Genomic DNA, 21,415 nt, shown 5'->3' with positions numbered 1-21,415 from the left:
TGGGGAAGAAGCCCTATACCAGACTCAAAGCCCTCTAATCTCCGAATCTGCCTGTTTGAGGCCTAGCTCTGTTAATGGAAAAGGAGAGGAGAAGGCATTCCTCTACAACTTATTTTTTGAATTGTCAATCATTAAGAATAAAAATTCTGTGAGTCACTTTGGGATTGTGTCCTAAAGAGTGTATATGTTTAAGTGCCTTCTTCTGAACTATCACTAAAGACATAGTCCTGTAGGTGTACTGGACCATGGCTTCCTTTGAATGATTTGGGTTTCCTTTCTCCCTCTATCCAGCTATCACTGATAGCTCAGCATCACTTAGTCTCATTTTTCTAGTGGTCTATAGCTGATAGCATGCCCATAGATATCTTATTATATTCAAGTATTTGTTTAATATTAACAGTGTCAGGTGCAGTTCTAGATCTTGTTAACGTAAATGTGGTTGTTTTGTTTTGTTGTCTTAAAGCCGAGGTGGTGTTGACCATATTCAGGAAGACCTGCGTTTTGTTGGTGGAATTTTTTCCATGCTAAGGACTTCCAAATTTGTATACCCACCCTGGACCTTTCCTCTTACCTCCAAACTCATGTATCCAGTTGCCTGTTTGACATCTTCTCACAGTTGTCTAATAAGCATCTTAAATTTAATATAACGCTGTTTGCCTGCCCCAAACCTTCTCTATCTCTGTATAGGGCACCACTGCCCTGCCAGTTGTTGAGGCCAACAATGCTGGACTCATTTGTGAAACTTCTCTTTCTCACTTCACGTCTAATCAGTCTATCAGTAAGTAACTTGTCAGCTCTGCTTTCAAAACGTATTTGGAATCCAAGCTCTTCACTAGCTCTGCATCTTCCAGCCCTGCCTAAGAGCTATTATCGTACTGGATTATTACTGTGCTAGCCTTTCTGGCTTTCCTGTTCTCACCTTTGCTCCCCTACAGTCTATTACCAGCAAAACAGCCCTTAGGAGATCCTCGTGAGACAGTTTTTTCATGCTTCTCCTGATACTGTTAGTATCAAAGTATTGCTAACCTCAGAATATGTCAGGAAATATTCCTCCTTTTTCTGGTCTCTGGAATAGTTGGTGTAAGTTTAGAGTTATCAGTTCTGGGACAGTTAATTAAATGCACATCTAAAACTATGTGAGCTTGGAGGCACCTGACTGGCTCAGTCAAAAGAGCATGTGGCTCTTGATCTTGGGGTTGTGAGTTCAAGCCCAATGTTGGGGTGTAATTACACACACTTAACATGTGAGACTGGTAGGGTTTTTTGGGGGTGGATTTTTAATTGTTGATTAAAGTCCTTTATTACAAGTCTCTTCAGGTTTTCTACTTATTCTTGAGTTTAGTTTGGTAAATTGTAGGTATATAAATTGTACTTTTAGGAGGTTGTTTTGTCTTAAGCCTTTTTTTCATATTGGCATTAATGGTATTTTTATTTTTTAGTTGTATCAGTCTTTTGCTAGTAATGTATCTTCTTTTTAAATCAGTCTTTCCAGAGATTTTTTTCTCTTGGTAGTTTTTTTTTCTCCCAAACACTAATAGATTTCCCCCTCCAAACACCCAGTTTTTATTCTCTGGTTCTCTTTATTCTTGTTTTCTGTTTCATTATTTTCTGCTGCTATCCTATTTTATTCCTTCTACTTTTGGGGGCTTATTACTCATTTCCTAACAGATTGAGTTGGATGATGAGCTCATTACTTTTCAGACTTTCTCTTTTTTTTTAAAGTTCTACATGTGTAAATTTCTAAGTGTTTGTTGGGACTTAGACTAAGCATTTTCATTATTGTACTGATGTAAAAATTTTTGAATTTCCATTATGATTTTTTTTGGAGATTTTTTAGGAGTGGTTTTAGAGTTTCCAGATGTGGTTAAGGTTTTTTGTTAATCTGTTTTGCTCCTAAAACTGATGTTAGAAAATGTGATGGTGCATGACATAGACCCTGGTATTTATTGAGATTTGCTTTCTGGTCTAGCATGTAGTCCCCTTCTGTGGTTGTTCTGTGTGTACCCTATAATTGGTTTGGTTTTCTGTAGCATGTATATTCACTCTGTATTTTTACTAATATATGTGCTTTACCAGTTACTTAGAGAAGTGTGTTGAATTCTCCTGCTATAATGAGAAACCTGTCAAATTTTCTTTATAATTCTGACAACTTTTAATATATGTAAAGTTGTTTTTTTAGTTTAATATTATTGCAGCTTATTTTAAAAATATCTGTTATTTAGTATCGAGTGACCGTTTTGTCTCCCAACAGTAGTTTTTGCCTTCAAATGAGTTTTGTCTGGTACTAATATCGTTGTATCAGTCTTTATTTGGTTTGTGTTGTCATATGTCTTTTCATTACTTTTAACTTTGTGACCTTATGTTTTAGGTTGTTTTCTTGTAAATCATATATAACTGGATTTTTGAAAAATCTGAACTGTTATTTATATTTTCATTGAAGAACAGAGTTTTTGATGCTTGATTATAAATGTATATTTCTGCTGTCTTATTTTGTACTTTCTAATTAAATCTAGTTCATTCAGGCTCTCCCCTCAACCCTTCTGTCCTGTTGTATTGATGTATGTGTTTTTTTTTTTTTTTATTTTCCTCTTTTCCTGGCCACTGAGTTAGAAGTTACACATTACATACATAGCTATCTTGTAATACGTATGTAATTTGTATATTTTAAATTTGATTCAGCTAAAGTGCATAGTTGATTACAGTTGAAACTGAAATAGTATCTCTAACTTCTATTTTAAATAACACACGATCCTTATTGCTATAGCTGATCATCTCCCTTGAATTAAATTTCCCTTTGTCTAACTTATCCTTAAATAGTGACTTTTTGGGGCGCCTGGGTGGCTCAGTCGGTTAAGCGTCCGACTTCAGCTCAGGTCACGATCTCGCGGTCCGTGAGTTCGAGCCCCGCGTCGGGCTCTGTGCTGACGGCTCAGAGCCTGGAGCCTGCTTCCGATTCTGTGTCTCCCTCTCTTTCTGCCCCTCCCCCATTCATGCTCTGTCTCTCTCTGTCTCAAAAATAAATAAACGTTAAGAAAAATTAAAAAAATAAAAAATAAATAAATAGTGACTTTTTTTTTTTCTGTAGTTTGAAGGTTCTTCATGGAGTTGATAAATTTCTGTAGCTTTTATATCTGGCTAATTAAAGCAGGCTTCAAAATTTTTCACACAAATCTATTTGTTTTCTTTAGTTTAGAACTGAACTTTATGATTAGGCTGTTTTTTATTTATTTTATTTTTTTAATGTTTTATTTATTTTTGAGAGAGAAAAAGCAAGCGAGCAAGCAGGTGAGGGGCAGAGAGACACAGAATCTGAAGCAGGCTCCAGGCTCTGAGCTGTCAGCACAGAGCCCAATGTGGGGCTCGAACTCAGGAACTGTGAGATCATGACCTGAGCTGAAGTTGGACACTTAACCGACTGAGCCACCCAGGCGCCCCGATTAGGATGTTTTTTAAAAAGCTTTAAGGATTGTATACAATCAGACGACACTTCCTGGTACTATATTCTCTTTTTTGTCCCTTTTTTTTTCTTCATATTGTTGGATTTAGCTAGCTCTGTGCTTTCGTTTTGTTTTATTTAATTACTTTATTTTTAACATTTTTATTTATTTTTGAGAGACAGAAACAGAGTGAGAGCACGGGAGGGGCAGAGAGAGAGGCAGGCTGCAAGCTCTGAGCTGTCAGCACAGAGCCTGAGCAGAGCTCGAACCCACGACTCGTGAGATCGTGACCTGAGCCGAAGTTGGACGCTTAACTGACTGAGCCACCCAGGCACCCCAAGTTTTATTTACTTTTAAAGTATCCCACTGGAAATGTGTGTATGAAATGATTTTATTTGTAGTTACCATATAGGAGGGCATTTATTTTATTAGCTTTCTGTATGAAATACTGTTACTTAAGTTCTAGAAATATATTAAAGTTAAAAAGAAAGGAATTTAGTAACAGATAACTTACAGAGTTCTCTTTGGAATTTAAAATACAGTTTTCTGATGGTGTCACAGGATTGGAAACTAATTGACCATTTGCAAAGAATATTCATATTTATTATAGAGCATGTATTACTCATGGAAAATAAAATGGGAGTAGTGAAAACAAAAAAGTTTTATAATGTGTTTAAACACAGGTCTTTTTCAAAGTGTGTTCTCTGGACCAGCAGTGTCTGGATCACCTGTGAACCTGTTAGAACTACAACTCGTAGGTTCAGCTTCACACATTAGGGGCCCAGTAGTCTGTTTCCAGAAGTTTTACAGATTATTCTAATGCTAAAATTTGAGAACTGAGTTACAAGGTGGTGCAAACTACATGATGCATACATTTAACAGGCATACACAATGCCAGTCATTCTTTATTTCACAGACAGAAGTACTGCAGATATATATTGGGATAGTAAACGAAATGAAAACATAACTCAGTTTAACTTTTGTTCAAGGGATTTCCAACTTCTTAACGGAATTAATAATGACGATTAATAAATACTAAGATTTCTAGGGGTGCCTGGGTGACTCAGTCGGTTAAGCATCTGACTTCGGCTTAGGTCATGATCTCACAGTCCGTGAGTTCGAGCCCCGCGTCAGGTTCTGTGCTGACAGCTCGGAGCCTGGAGCCTGCTTCAGATTCTGTGTCTCCTCCCTCTCTCTGACCCTCCCCCGTTCATGCTCTTTCTCTGTCTCAAAAATAAATAAACGTTAAAAAAAAAAAAAAAAAGATTTCTTGATACGAAAAAGTAACAATATGATGAATATGAGAATATGATATAGAGGAAGTTTGTGAATCAAAGTATTTTTTAATTAACACTAAATTCTTAATTTACTCCAATTTTAGTGCATTTTAATGCATCTCTTTTCCTCATAACCCTACCTAGCCAATAGTTCAAATTGCCACAGAGGCCTTTTAGGCCTTAATACCTCACCATTAAAAACTCAATGAAAAGGCTAGAAAGATGTTTATATTCTCACCTTTAAATCTCACGGGAAAATAGGGCGTGGAGAAGGTCATGCTCTCTTGATATAGGTCTTTTGTTTGAAATCCTTTGTTTTAAAATGTTTTGTAGTAATCCTCCCTCAATAGTATGCATAGGTAGTAAATCTTTTTTAATTACTCAAATTAGTATTTGCATAACTTTTTATTATAGTACAAATAATTTCAGTCTTTAAATAATGATAGTATTTTATTAAAATTCTCTGTCCTTTTCTTTCAGGAGAGAAATAGAAACAAACAATAACCGTATGAAGATGTCCTGTTAGAATTACAACACTAATGATGTAGACTCTGGAAATGCCTAATAAGTCAAAGAAGACGTTATTAAAGCTTTTTTTCTGCTTAAGGTGACATCTTTGAACTCTAACACAGAATTGACTCTTCTTGTAATGGTTTTCATCAGCGCATCTGCCCTTATACTCTCACCAAACACACTTGAGAACTGTAACTTCGTCAAGCACTTTCTGTCCTGAAGCTTTTACCAGTATCTGCTGTCTTTTGTAATTATGCATCCTAGCTAAGGCACAGAAGACTGAATGAATGCAAGGATTCATTAACTCTTTGAATTTGTTAAATACTAACAGTTAACCATTAGAAGTGGTTCAATGATGTAAGAGTCACACTGCTTCAACTTTTTCTTTGTTGTAGTTTTTAAATTGTCAATTTTTAGCTATTTGACAGATTAAAAGCAAAATAATCATGCCATATTTAGTCCTGGAGTTCAAGTCTAAATGTTTATGTGAAAAATTATTGTAGTAAACTTTTAATATGGCAAAGCAACCTTAAGCTCTATTTTAGCCAAATGAATCATAATCTGAAATTATATTAGAACATTTCCCTTGTCTTCAAACCGTTTGGTGTAACAGAATATTGATATGCAGCTTGGTGGACTTCACCAGTTAATGCACATTCTTCTCCCCTCCTTCCCCCAATAATATGTATACTGAAAAATGTGCATTTGTCTGAGGAATTATTTTGTTTGCTACCACTTAATGAATCTCAAAATTTTGAGTAAATGTACCTCAGTCTAATCAGACTTTTTATGACCTTTATAACTACATTTAAAACCCTTAATTCCTATTTCTGGGTGTTTGCGAGCCTGATTGCGATCATGAAGTAAAAATTTATTATTCTAGGTATTCACTAGCTAAATAAACAATAGTTCTTGTTTAGCAAGCATATACTGTTCCTCAACTCTTTTCTCCAGCTTTTGCAGTGTCCTGGCATCCTTAAAATACTTTGAAAATATGGCCTTGATCCATGGATTAAATCAGTATCTAAGTGAATGTGTTGATGTTTTATTGATCAGATCTATATAAATGGGAATACAGCATATATCTGGGTATTCTTATAGTTATCTTTTTAACATCTTATTTTTTTCATTAATTACATATCAACATTAATTTTGTAACTTGAAACAAATTGATTTTGTATAATTAAACGTGTCAAGCATCTGTATTAACTGATTTGATGGCATAAGGTTATGAAGATAATGTACTGCCCCTTATATTACTGTTCCAAAAGGAGGAAACTATGTAGAAAGATACATTAAGGGTGAAAATAGCAATATAGTAGATTTGAATACCTTGATGTTTTGCATTACTCCATTTATGTTTACATCATGTTTAAAAATGTGTTCATTTACAGTGGTCTTTGGTCACTTCAGTTCAAAAATTTAGTGACGGATATTTCTTTGAGGCTTTCATTTATATAATTTTTTTGTACAATGTTTTCTTAAAGGTACAAATACTGTATTCAAGTGAAAAAAATACAGTATTTGTAGATAATCGTAGCTACTTCACAGTTCTTTCGTAGTCCCAGTGTAGTTATATCAGTGTTTACTGAAGGGAACATCAAAATATTAGTGGTATGTTACAGAATAAAAGACTTTCTTAAAGGAAAATTGCACCTATTTTACCTTTTTAAGAGTAAGCCATGAAATCTCGTAACACGTCTCTTAACTATTTATACTGAAATTGGCATTTGGGTATAGTCACCACAGCAATGTTCTGTATCCCTAAGATTATATAGATAGGACGTGTCAAAGCTGACTGTTGTCACTCTGGAGGTCCTATTAGACAAAACTGTAAAGGGGTGACCGTGTAGAAAGGGTCTGAGTCCTCTCTCTGAGGTTCTCTTTTTCTTGGTGCTTTATTAGCAACTCTGAATATTTTTATAAAACTAGTTACATCATAAGTGGATTCAAACTTGTTTAATTTACATTAGGTTTCTATGTAAGAAGTGTCACTCACTCAGCGAGCAGGCTGATTGCAGTAGCAGACGCAGCTGTCAGATGTAATCGAGGAGTCTATTCAAGGTGAGGAGTACATCCCAGTGCCTTTAACCTGGATTTCTAATACGAAGTGAAATGGGTGCAGCATTCCTTTGGAAAAACGACAACAACAACAACACTTTTGTCTTTTCAAAATTGGTAATTGTTTTCTTCAGAGCACCTACCTTCTCTTCCTCCTTGGTCTGTCAGTGTATGGCAAAAAGGTTTTTCTCTGAATGAAATGATCACAGATTGTCTCAATAGCACAACTAACTATTTCTTAACTGTAGGGACCAAAAGGGAGAGAACCTGGGCTCTGCAGCAGGAGACACATCATCAAATGTTTGAATAATCACAAATTAAGACATTATTGGCCCAGTCAATTTCTTGCTTTCGATTTTTCCAAAATCTGGTTTGAATGTTTCTTATTAAAGTTATCTTACGTGGGTATTTTATTTTGAAAGGTATTATAGTTTGTATATTTAACAGTAAGGGGGAAAATGTAACCAAAATTAGTATTCTTTCTCTATACATATTGGTACTTGAAGATTCCTTTCAGAAGAAACCCCAGCCTTTTCCTAATTTCAATACTTAATTCCTCATTTTAACTTGAGTGATCTTTCTAATTCAAAAGCTGTGTTCTTTTTGAATACCATGCATGGGGGTTAAGCTGATGTTAAAACAGTTTGCAATAAAAAAGAATCAGCTTAAGTCATTTAATCATTTCAAGTGCATTCTGCATCCTATAAAAATAAGTTTGAGAAATTAAGAGAATTGTGTTTTCATTAAGTTTTGCATATCTTTTGTTATGCCATGTAAATTCCCTTCTTTTTCGTATGATTAAAGAAAGGTTATGATAAAATGATTAGTTCATTTACATTCACTTGTAGCAATTACATGAGAATTTGAATTTTGTCGTGTTTGGGTTTGTTCATTCCTGTGAATGATGGTACAGTTAGGTGAGATTTTCTGTTATGGTACCCAAACTCACCATTTGGTCCTCTTTAATCTTTGAGGGTTTCAATAAAAATTGTTCACTCATATCTGTGTTTTTTCCATTTTATCTTCAAAAATATATATTGCTTGCCAGAAAACAACATTTTAGTCCGTCCTATTGTGGGTTTCCTGATTGACACGTCTCTCAAGTACAAATAGATTGTATCACTCGTTTTAGTTGGCCATTTAAATTAAGTGGGGGAATTAGAGAGAGGATAACAGTTTATCCTAATCTTTATCTGCTCCAGTGAGCTTATTCAATTACATGCTCTTAGTACTAAACTTAGAGCAAAAGAGAAAGAGGCCTATTTGTTTTCATGTAATGGGAGCAAGTAGTGGTACCAGCTGTCTAATAACCCTAACCCCCCATCCTTGGTACTAAGGAATGCTTTTCAACAGTCTGTGTGTTATCCTTTGGGATAGATAGAGCTTGTGTAGATACGATCTGTGATGAATGTGGATGGTGCATTGATTATTGGCTGGGCTCTTTATCTAAGGTACTTGTCCTGATGGGGGAAACCAAAGAGTTTAGTTTTGTGCTGTTAAAACTTTCCAGATGCGCTGTTGGCCTGTGAAGAGGGCACAATTTTACAGAATCCCCAGGTGTCCCACACTGTGGCATCATTTGGAACCTCCTTTTTACCAGTCATTTCCTAAAGGGAGTGTTTGCATTTCATCAGCATATTTCTATTTGAGGCTACCCCACTTCTTACCAGCCTGGCCTTATCTTGCTTAGTGATACTAGATTTTGTAAGTCTAGTTTAGAAACTAAAATATCCTGTTTGGTTTTTTTTTTTAAGTTTATTTATTTTGAGACAGCGTGAGCAGTGAAGGGTAGAGAGGGAGAGCGGGAGAATACCGCAGGCTCCACACTGTCAGCGCAAATCCCGATGTGGGGCTTGAACTCACAAACTGTGAGGTCATGGCCTGAGCAGAAACCAAGAGTCAGACTCTTACCCAGCTGAGCCACCCAGGCACCCTGGAACCAAAATATTCTTGCAGTCAGAAGTTAACTGGCCAACTCAAAGTCACTAGCTTTCTAATTACAGTACTTGGTGATAGCATAATCTTGAGGTGTAGATTATGATTACTACTTTTCTCATTCCTCTCATTTCTCATTCCTCTTGGTGCAGTAGTGAGAAGTGGAACTAATATCACCTACGTGTGGTAGTGGCAGTTTAAATACAGTTCATGTATACTGCACTCAGTTCAGAATCTGTCTACTCTATAATTTGAGTTACCGTTTGGGACTAAATATAAACAAACTTTTTGTAAAACAATATGCAAGGAAGATGTACGTGTGGAGTTCATAACACTGATGAGTTCCCCATCCCTTCCTGCCACCCCACTTGCCTATCCAAATTCTCCTCCCCACGCCCTTACATAGAACACACGTAGGGATGTAGATAGTTGAATGTCATTTTAAAACATTGGATATATCTGACACCTCTGTAATCAAAATGGAATTAATCCTATAAGGGAATGTCTTAGAATTGGAAGTTGAAAGAAAGACCAGACTTCAAGTTATTTCTAACTGGTAGATTGACCTTGAGCGAATCATTTCTTTCTTTCAGTGCACTTACCAGGAGATTGGTATAGAATACATCTAAGGTTCTTGGCAGTTCTGAAGTTTTGTGATTTATGATGTAAATAGCTTTGTAGACTATGACCTATTCTAGCAATGGTGAATGTTTGGTCTTTAGAAACTAAGTTTGGAAACCGATATAATTTTTAAAAAAATAATTTTATTTACAGAATATAAATAATGAACACCTCAATTAGATTTTATGCATTGTGTGTATGACTACTTTCCTTCAATGATTTTTGAAGTTCTTTGGTACAAAATCCTCATCTTTTCCATAGTATTGATAAAAAGAGACAAGAGACTATGTGTTCCAAAGAAATCCAAGTCTTTTTTTTTTTTTTTTCCTCTTCATTATCCTGTCATTGTATATTATCCTTATGGGTGTTTTTTAAATAAAAATATGCTTTATATTTTTAAAATAGTTTTACAGAAAAATTGGGAAGACAGTACAGAGTTCCCATACACCTTGCAGCCAGCTTTCCCTATTAACATCTTACATTAGTGTGGTACATTTGTTACAATTCATAGACCAGCATTGATACATTATCATCATACTTTTTTTCAAATTTTTAAAGTTTTATCAAATGTCCATTTTTTAGTCCAGGATGCCATCGAGGATAGCGCATTACTTTTAGTTGCTGTATCTCCTTAGCTTCTTCTTGGCTGTGGTAGTTTCTCAGACTTGTTTTTGATGATCTTGACACTATTGAGTACAGGTCAGATTTTGTAGAGTGCCCCTCTGGAATTTATTTTGTGATCTTAGGATTAGATCGAGGTTATGGGTTTTGGGGAGGAAAACCCCATAGGGAAATTGCCATTTCCATCACATTATATCAAAGAGGCATAGCCCCAACATAGGCTTGTTGATGTTGACCTTGGTCACCTGGCCAAGGTAGTGTTGGGTTTATCCATTGCAAAGTCACTCTTTTTCCTCCTTTCTGTACTCCTTGGAAAGAATCACAGTCCACCTTTGAGTGGGTAGTTGTGCTCCCTCTTCTCCATGTATTTTTGAAGAGAAACATGAGAATGTGTTTATTACTGTTTAGCCTCATCCCAGCAGGCTGTGTCAATGCATTTTCTTTTTTGCTTGTATCTTTTTAGAACTCTTTTCCCACTTTTCCCCTTCCGCTTTTTTCAACAGAACAGTTGCATATTGGAGGAATCTAATGGAGACTCCTACCTGCTCTAAGTTCTAAATGTGTATGTAAGATGATTTTTAACAAGGGGATTGAAGATGTATTAATAAAGGAGATTTAGATGATGGCAAAATATCTTGGTCTTACATGTATAGGTAAGAATGGATGGTCATTCAGATTTGGCTGGGCTGAAAGCCCTGAGTTGGGAGCTAAACAGTTACGGTTACAGTGGTTCTTTCCTTTAAAAAGGAAGGGTGATTTAAATAGCTTGGCATCTGTTTTTTGATGGAATTCTTTTGGATACTTGTTTTTTTAAACGTTTATTTATTTCTGGGAAAGAGCACAAGCCGGGGAGGGGCAGAGAAAGAGGGAGACACAGAATCCGAAGCAGGTGCCAGGCTCTGAGCTGTCAGCACAGAACCCAGCATGGGTCTCAAACCCATGAACTGTGAGATCATGACTTGAGCCAAAGTCGGTTGCTTAACCAACTGAGCCACCCAGGTGCCCTTGAGATACTTCTGAGGCTGCTGCATCATATTCTGGCCAAGAGCATGGACTTTGGAGGCCTACAGACCTGTCCTTGAATCCTGGGTCCACTAAATTAGATCCAAGCCTAGATTTTCCTCATCAATTAAAAAATTAAAAATAAAGAAAATACAGATCCTATTTCAGGAGGATTAAATGAAGTCACATTCAAAAAGTGTTTAGCACAATCCCTGGGCCTGTGGCGAGGCTTCAAATGTTAACAGTTCTATGCTCTTAATTTGTTGGGGAGAATTTAGAATTTACTGATTGTCATTGAAGATTTCTCAGGGGTAATCTTCACTACTTACAAGCAGCTTAAAGGTGGTAGAAAGCTGATTACTTTTCAATTCATACTGTTATATCATTGAGATCCTGAGAGCAGTCACTTCCTGAATAAAAGCTTAAATTATCATTTATACTCCTTAAGTCAACTCTTGGTTTCCAGTTTTCAGTGACTTGTCAGTTACGCTTTTTCTAAATAAGTAAGATGTAACAACATAGAGTTAGTTTATCTGGCTAGTGCTCAGCCGTGGGGCAGAACCAAAGGCAGATGAGGCCAAAAGGAAAGCAAATATGAGAACAATAACATGAGAACAGCTATAAACAATAGAAGAAAAATGAAGCCAAAGATGAAAATTATAGCCTAAGAAGAAATTTTTTGCTTTGTTACAAATGGTCCTTGATATTGATACCATTTAAGTATATTAGTATCAAACGACAAACTACTAAATTTAGCAGTGAGTTTGATGTCCTTTCTTGAAGGGAACATAATCCGTGGATTGGTGAGTACAGTGCCTCCCGAGGGGTCTCCACTCCACTCTACTCCTCTTGAAGGATTTTGTGCAAGTGCCAGTTTTTATAGAGTGCTAGAACAGGCAACGCAGAAACGGGTCATGACTGGTTGGCAGCTCCTGTTTTCTCGGGTAAGGTGAGCTAGCTAAGAAGGTGACTTGGAGGCTTGTGATTGGTGTGTGTTAGGTTTCCTTGCAGGTTGTTTAAGGTTAAGTGCAGGCTGATGTAGGTTTAGTTTTGGGACAGCCTGGCCACTGGGGGCAGCCTCCATTTTGTGGGGGCCAAGGTACAAATTGCCTTTATCATTAGTAAGTAGTAGCTTCATTATGCATGAAGCTGTTCATTATGCATGAACAGGTCAGAACGCGAACACCAATGTGGATGCGTTACTTCCGTATTTCATCAACGGTATGGTGCAGTTTGGAAGTAAGAGGTATTTTGACATCCATGAAATAAGATGGCAGTTTTAACTCTTTAAGAAAGATTATATCTTGAGGTAAAAAGGTTACAAATAAAACTCAATATTGTTGCATGCTAATATTAAGACTGTTATCTCCAACTAATATACGAAGCTTATTCTTTCTGCTTGGGCTTGCTGTACAAACTGACTTTTGCATTCTTCTGTAAGGCACCCAGTGCTTGGACCACCCATAATACTTGCATCCCTGTTCCAGTTGTACCTGTTTCTTTTATTCTGCAGTTTAAATATGTAAACTGATTAAAAAAAAAAAAAACAGCATGTGACTGAAAGAGTTGTGTCTATGAAAACTAAATTGACAGTTTGGAAATACCTGATAGAGGTGCCGTTGTCTAATTAGGTATAGATCAGAAAACTGTAAAAACTGTCAGGAAAGTCATAAAAATGTGGAAGTTTGCAAGTGGATTTTCAGTTCTCACTCCAGTGGGAAATCTTAGGTGATGCGTTAGAGGTAAAGGCATGGTTCATAGAAGAAACACATCAGGGAACTTGAATCAGAAAGTCTTGGACGTATATAAAATAATCTGTGATTTAAAGTATACGTCTGTTTTAAATTAAAATGTTTGAAGTTTGTATCACTTCTTATGAATCCATTCCATTATTTAACACTGTTCATTTTTAAGATTTTAACCTAAATTACTCTTTTTTAAGTCCCAAAACTTGTTTCCCTCTACATTAAACAGGTTAACCATTTTCTGCTTGTGGTTGCATGTGTACATGTGTAATGATAAGCTGTTATGATATCTTTGCAAATAAATGTAATAAAGAAGTATTCATACCACTTAGAAAATATAATGTGCTAGCACTTACGTATGTATTTCAAATATCTAAGCTGTAAGGAATGTTTCCCGTATGAAATGTGGGAGAGAAGAAATATACCCAGTAACAATTACTGGTGTCTACAATTACAGCCACTGAAACCTTGTCGAGTCTTGGGAATTGCCTCGAGTAAATCTTTTCTCTTTTGAAAAGTAAATCTTTTCTCCTTTGGAAAGGCACATGTTTAATTTCTAAGAGCTTGTATAAATGGATGATTTTCCCCCCATTTCTCTCTTTTAATAAGGCCAAAAAACAAAAATGCCTAAGGAAGAGGAAGTCAGCCATTAGTTATTTTGGAATTATGTAACCTAGGCTTTCCAGATACGCTTGTTTTTTCATTTTGTGTTTATCTTTTACTGCTTTCCAGGCAATATTTGAAACACATTAAAAACAAATGAAAAACCAATGGAATGATTTCCAATAGCACATATATAGTAGAAATAAACTCATTTGCATCTGTATTTATTTTCAAGTGGATTTAAATTTTTTTTTTTTAGTTTATTTTTTGAAAGAGAGGCAGAGCTCAAGCAGGGGAGGGGCAGAGAGAGAGGGAGACAGAATCCGAAGCAGGCTTCAGTCTCTGAGCTGTCAGCACAGAGCCCGAGGCAGATCATGACCTGAGCTGAAGTCAGCCACTTAACTGAACCATCCAGGTGCCCCTTCAACTGGATATTAAAAAGATTTTCCAGAAGACCCTTTGAACAGCTTTCTCACGAAGTTTCAAATTTTAAAAAGACACATTAATACTAAGTTTTGTTCACATATAGGTACCTAGCTTCTTTTTTAGTTGATGTTTATAGCTTGGTGAGGAAACCCTATTCCATTCACAATGAACTTACTCTATTTTCTTTTCTTTTTTCTTTTCTTTTCTTTCTTTTTCTCTTTTTCCCTTTTCTTTCTTTCTTTCTTTCTTTCTTTCTTTCTTTCTTTCTTTCTTTCTTTCTTCTTTCTTGCAGAAATTGCCATTTTTTTAAGTATATTTTTGAAAGAGACAGAAAGCACACACCAAAGCAGGTTCCACACTGACAGCAGAGAGCCCGATGTGGGGCTTGAACTGACAAGAGATCAGGACCTGAGCCACCCAGGTGCCCCAACTTACACTATTTTCAAGGAAAACCTCAGTTGTTCCATTATTGTAGGGTTTTTTTTTTTTACACCATTCAGGAATACTCCACAGGCCCACTATAGATACACAGACTATTTACTCCCTTAGAGTGGGTTTTTGAATGGTTTTGATAACCTGACTATACTTCCCAGTACTTAATGGACACTCCTGATATATCAATAATACAACTATCACCAGTAAGTGTCCTATCTGTAATACACAATCTTCATAATTTATAATAATAATACCAAGTTTATTAAAGGTTTGGCAGCGGTACTCAGTAGTCTCAGTACCCCATTACACACAAATTATTGAGGAACCCAAAGAGCTTTTGTTCATGTGGGTTCTATCTATATTTACCATACTGGAAGTTAAACATTTTAAAGCAATTTACTGTTTCATCTAAGAGCATCTGGGTTTTCATCTTTTTTGTGTTCAATCTTTGCAGTATCACTATGTAATCCTCTGGAAAACTGGACTGTGCTGTTATGAAAGAACGAAGGAGGAAAAGTCTTAGTATGATTATGAATATGCATTTGGCATTGATGATTCCTTTGGGGAACTGCTCTACTGGAACACACTTTGCTGATGGTCTGGGGTGTTCATATTCCTCTGTGTAAACAGGTGTCCTTAACAAGGTCCGACAAATCACTTCTCAAGGAGTTGTATCTTGGCAACTTCCCAGCATCACACTCCCAGACCCCCTTACCTTCTTACAGACGTTCACCAGTCTTTTTCCTTCTTGATCTATGAACATAAAGTCAAGTACACATCTCAACATATTCATCACAAGGGATGTATTGATTCATAGCTTTTCGTCACCATTGAACTTTTCTCTTTAACTTCCTTTTTCCTCACCTTATCCGATAACTTCCTTGCCTATAACAGTAAGAACACGAATGGTTTAACACTAAAAATTAGTTTTGATTTGTGCCACAAAATTAGTTTTGCTATGTATCTGTAAGGAGTTTTTATGAGGATACTTGTATCTGAAAGGAAATGCTTGTCTTTATGCCTGGTCTTCCTTCCTTCCCTGCCCTAGCACCCGCTCCCCCCCCATGCAGTCAGCATCCTCTCACTGCCTTTTTCTGCTCTTTGTTCAGTGCCACTAATTGTACTTAATACGCTCCAGGCACAGCCAGTGGTAACCAGAGTAGGAGAAATTGCCAAGTAATCAGTGATTCCTCTTCTCCGCTTTCCTCAGTTGTATTTTCATTCCCGTTGTTAACCAGCCTGGATTCTCGCTGGGGTCCCCACCTTCTTTCTGCCTTGTCACTCTGCTCCAGCCACACTGGCTTTCTTGTCCTCCCATAAAACTTAAGATTCATTCCTACCTTCAAGTTTTTCTGTCCTCCACCTGTATTGGATATTTGCTTTCTTCTCTGCTAAAATAACTTTCAGAAAGTATGTCCCTGATCGCCATATCTGAAGTAGTTACTCTTGTCACTTTGCTCTCTTGCCTTCTATGTTCTTCAAGAAACTTATCTAAAATTACTTGTGTATGGTCTTTGTTCTGTAAAGTGTGCCATTCACGAAGTTAAGGGACTTTGTCTTCCTTCCTGCCCTACACACTGCCTGCCATGTAAAGTGCTCAATAGCTGCTGGTTGAATGAGTCATTGACTCCTCCAAGCGGGTTCTTACATTGTGATGAATGCAACCATTGCCATCAATGCTGCAATGGCGGTCTTCATTGCTTGGGAACCGGAAGTCAGCCTGTGAACACGTGAGGCACAGAGTAGGAAAAAGTTGCTGCTGCTGATTATTGCTTGAAAAGAAGCCACGTGACATAATTTTCCTTATCAAGGAGCAAGTTGACTGCCTCGTAACATCCTCATTTACCTTTATTTTTTTTTAAGTTTATTTATTTTAGAGAGAGAGAGAGAGAGAGAGAGAGAGAGAGAGAATCCCAAGCAGGCCCCATGCTGTCAGCACAGAGCCCAACGAGGGGCTTGAACTCATGAACCATGAGATCAGGACCCGAGCCAAAACCAAGAGTCAGTTGCTTAACTGACTGAGCCACCCAGGTGCCACTCCCTGACTTACTGTTAGTATTCTCTTTATGCTCCTTTGAAGTCTGCCTCCCTCCCTTCTTTCCTTCCTTGCTTTTTCCTAGAATTGCTTTCAATTCTCATTAAATCAGATTTTTCTCTGGGTCAAATAATGCACTGGAGATCGAGTGTGACTTACTTGGAGATCATTTTGACTGCTGGAGGGGGACCTGGGAGATTATTCCATCACCATTTATAGATAAAGGAACAGGCTGGGAGGCTGTGACTTTTCTAAGATCCCAGTGAGTGAGAGAACCAGGACTTCAAGCCCAGAATTCCTAGTTTCCACTTCAAACACTTCTAAATCTGGGCCCCAACCTTTCACTTGGTTGTTGACAGACCAAACAACTAAATGCACCTGTCTGTTGTCTTCCTTGTAACATGAGAAATATCCTCACCCAGATTTGTTAGAGAATGAAATGCACACTGCGTGGCCTCTTGAAACCCTCAGTGTGACAGCTTTTCCTCCTCATTCCCTCCTCTCTCTCCAGCCGTCCTGGCTATCCCCACGTGGAAGAACTTTGCCTAAAATTTGGCCATTGTTTCTTCTTTGCGTCCAACTGTAAATCGTCTTCAAAGCCATCTTTTCAGCTTCCACGTGACCCAAAATTGCCGACACCAGTGAAACTTTAAAAATTTTTATTTTTAAAAATTAGTCTTACTTTTAGAGATTTGTGTTTCCTTGTTATTGAAGCACGTATATCACCTTTCACTTCAGAAATGTAGTCACTTCTTTAAATGACACTAACACCTCTACCACGAAGGAAAGGTTTGGTCATAAAATGGTCATTATTCATGACCCAGAAGGGATGCTTTCAATTGAAGGTAAAGTGGTAAGGATTTTGTCAACTGGCTTTTATGCCCCCCAGCTTAATGTGGTTCCAAATAGAATAATTACAAAATTAAAGATTAAACAAAAATATTTTAGGAAGTAACCCAAAATGACAGCAGAGGGAGCTATTGAGGTTCGATTACATTTTCTATTGCCCTGGTGGAATTTTTTTGTTTGTTTTTCTTTAATATTTTGACTTAGTCTTTCTCATCTCAATATCAATATGCAGGAAAACCTTTATCATATTGGAGGATGTATATGCAGTTTGGGGGGCTGCAAAATATGAAGCTCTTTTTCTGTCTGCCCCCTTTTCAATGAACTCACCATCCCCAGGACTCCTATAAAGGTAGTTGGTATAAGAAAAATAATGATGACTTTACAGTGGTAGTTTTAGCAGTGAGTCTGCTGCCTTAGTGTAAATCTAGGTCATCAGGGTCAGCTGCTCCACAGGCCATTGTCCCGGACTGTGTTTGTCTGGCTTCCTGGGACTTCTGTCGTTTTAAAAGTCTTCCCAGGATTGCTCGTATAATCCCCAGTGCTCCGACCTGCTTCGGTTGTATGTGGTGACACCTGAGATGTGGAAGGGTTAAGATTCACAGCATTCATTAGAATGGAGGTCGGTTATACTCGAGCTGGGGTGTGTGTGTGTGTGTGTGTGTGCGTGCATGTGTGTAGTATGTGGTGGATGGTGGTTAGGGGACAGAGGTGCAGAAAGTTTGTTTCAGGCTTTCTCCACCCTCTTCTTTAGGTCACATCCATGTTTGTGATCTACTTCTGCTTTTTTTTTTTTTATGTTTTATTTACTTTTTGAGAGAGAGAGAGCAGCAGCAGGGGAGGGGCCGAGAGAGAGGGGGACAGAGGATCCAAAGCAGGTTCTGGGCTGACAGCATGAGCCTGATGTGGGGCTCAAACTCACGAACCACGAGAGCATGACGTGAACCATGAGGTCGTGATGTGAGCCAAAATCAGACACTTAACTGACTGAGCCACCCAGGTGCCCCATGTCTGCTCTTGATGCTTTTGTCTTTCCTGTGCTGCCTACTTTCGCTGGGCCTCCTAACTGGACCCTCAGCCTCGGAGGCCCCTCCCACTCCAAGGTCATAGTCTTCATTGTTTCATAACATTCATAACAATGGCTAATTCTTAACTATGGTGCTAGACTTGCTGGGTATGAGGGAGGAAAGAGGAAAGATCTGGCTCTTTGCTTCTAGCTTTCTTTGTTTGAACTATCTACCGAGAGTTTATACTTACAATGAGCAAACTAATTTAAATTGAAGAATTTTTTTCTATAGAGAGAGCGCGAGTTGGGGAGAGGGGCGGAAGGCGAGAGAGAGAATCTCAGGCAGGTTCCACACTCAGCACGGAGCCCGACTTGGGGCTTGATCCCATGGCCCTGGGATCATGACCTGAGCCAAAATCAAGAGTTGGATGCCCAACCAGGTGCCCCAAACTAATTTAAATTTAAATGACTAAATCTATGATCTTCTTAGATTGAATCCCAGCATTAGGGCTTCCCTGAAACCTTTCATGACTCTTCGGTCTGACTTTGATGGTTTTCCTTTGTGACCACTGACTAGTGGTCCTCTTCTCTACTTGAGACTATTTCATGCAATAGAACCAGTAGAGGCTTTGGTGTCAGGCATACCTGGGGCAAAATGACGTGATATTGGACAAAATATTTAACCTCCTTTAGCTTGACTTTCTCCACCAATAGTGTGGGAATATTGATGCCATTATTGCAAGATTGTTGCAGGGCAGAGTGAACTTAGGCAAAGGCTCAGCATGATGACAGGTAGATACAGGTGCTCGACAAGAGGTGACATATTTTTTTGAGGATGGAGATTGTTTTCTCTACTATGGTAGTCTTGACACTGTTGAATAAATGCAGCGATGCCTTCTACACCGGGATTTTCTTGTGTGGCATGACATCATTCTCTAGACTTCCATATCAAATTACACCTGTACTATGTCTCAGCTAGCAGTATGGATGAACAATCTTGATTAGGGCCTAATATTAAAGGCTGATATATTTCCAATGGTCCACTAATGACTCCCCTAAAAGGTGAATCTAGTGGTGACACCATATGAGGACAAGCACAGTTATAGAAAATTCACAATGAAGATTCGGCGTTTTCAAACCAACTGCATAGGTAGTTTCTATATTACTGACAGTGTGAGTTTCATCGGACCAGCATGGAGCACAGAACTGTCAAGTTGGTGCTGCTCCTGAGGGCATCACCAGCCTGCATCAGAGATAGTGGGTGGTCTTGTAATTTTAACAGTGTCACCCCCTGTTACCAACTCCCCTTTAAAAAAATTTTTTTTAATGTTTACTTATTTTTGAGTGGGGGAGGGGCAGAGAGAGAGGAGACATGGATCTGAAGCAGGCTCCAGGTTCTGAGCTGTCAGCACAGAACCCAATGCAGGGCTCAAACCCGCAAACCGCGAGATCATGACCTGAGCCGAAGTCAAACGCTTAAGCGACTGAGCCACCCAGGTGCCCTCCAGCTCCCCCTTTTTAAAAGGCACTTCTCCTCACTGCTTTTTATTATGTTGTATTTCAAAATCGTAAGAAGTATTTGTCCCTTAGTAGAGTCTTGTCAGCACAAAATTTTGAATGAATAAATTAATCCATGATCTCTGCCCAAATCTGATAATATTCCCAAGCATCTAATTTTATGTCATTTGTTTAATGAGGTACAATCAAACATTTTCTTCTGCTTCTTGAGAAGCATTTAGATATGGCAAGAACCACTGATCAACCTAATTGTTCCGTAAAGATAGAAACCCTACTGGCAGAGTTCACTTGTTTAGAAGATGCTTCTGGAAGTTGGTGTTGCATTAATGTGATAAAGTGATACATCCAGGTGAGCGAAATACATGTCAGAAATAGATCCAGTAAAAATTCAGTGCTGCCTGTCTTCTTCCAACAACAAGCTGAAAGTGCTCTTAGTTTTAGCTTTCTGTTTCTTTTGACACTTTGTTTTTTTATCAGCAAGAGAAATGTGTTGTTTTATTTTCTGTTTTTAATCTGTGTTTCAAACCTCCCACCACCGCCAAGAACAAATTAAAGGTCTATTCTTCTTGATAGCTAAGATTGTTATCCCAGGAAATGAGTCAGTGAAAATGTGTCCATATAATATAACTGTAGCAAAATCTGTTCTTAATGGAATGCACTGTTCTAGCAAACTGAGCAAAGAGACCTCTAGCTGAGCAAAGAGGTCAGATGATTCTCCCAGATCCCCACAGCCAGAACCTTGACCAACAAGTCAGCATACCAAGTTATATATATATCTGGGAGGAAATACCTCTTACAGTACATCTCCAACAAGCCTAAAAAAGTCATGAAAGTCATTAAAAAATGGCCTCAGTTCCTTTGTCATGCCCCTGATTAGGATGTAGAGTTTATCTTCCCTTAGGATGTTGTCGGCCCTGGGATGGCTTAACCAAGAAAAGGCAGTGTAAGCGACACTACCCTAAATGGGGGTAAACCTTCCCACAGCATTTATTGTCATCTAGTAATAACTAAATGTAATCAAAACAATATGAAGAAATATTTTAGAACTATGCTCTTAACAAAGGACATCTAAAAAAAACCAAACTACATGGCCTTCGCAAGAACTTCTCACTTCATCAATCATTTCCCACTGGAGACAATTTGGAGCAGGGTAATATTAATTCCTTTCAGCATGATCCAATCTAGTTGTTTTCTTGACTTTGTTTTAGAATGAATCTCTCCTGCATCATCTAATACAAGGCTCATGTACTCATCGAAACCAGCGATACAGCCCTCCATGTACATGTTCACTTGCTCATAAAACCACGCCTGAATCTGACATCTATTTGGCAAGT

General features: G+C 37.9%; 1 protein-coding gene across 4 annotated transcripts in view; it reads left to right on the top strand.

Annotated features, from left to right (window-relative positions):
* Nucleotides 1–8,287, top strand: part of YTHDF3 (YTH N6-methyladenosine RNA binding protein F3) — a 40,202-nt gene extending 31,915 nt beyond the window's left edge. For all 4 annotated transcript variants that reach the window (XM_027042938.2, XM_027042937.2, XM_053208534.1 and 1 more), the window contains one exon: nucleotides 5,195–8,287. In XM_027042938.2, the coding sequence (XP_026898739.1) occupies nucleotides 5,195–5,218 (24 nt within the window). In that variant the 3' untranslated portion in view covers nucleotides 5,219–8,287. The remainder of the gene's footprint in view (nucleotides 1–5,194) is intronic.
* The last annotated feature ends 13,128 nt before the right edge of the window (nucleotides 8,288–21,415 follow it).

The sequence above is a fragment of the Acinonyx jubatus genome, chromosome F2 (assembly GCF_027475565.1).
Source record: "Acinonyx jubatus isolate Ajub_Pintada_27869175 chromosome F2, VMU_Ajub_asm_v1.0, whole genome shotgun sequence".
Taxonomy (NCBI): Eukaryota; Metazoa; Chordata; class Mammalia; order Carnivora; family Felidae; genus Acinonyx; species Acinonyx jubatus.
This window is presented reverse-complemented; position numbering and strand designations above follow the sequence as displayed.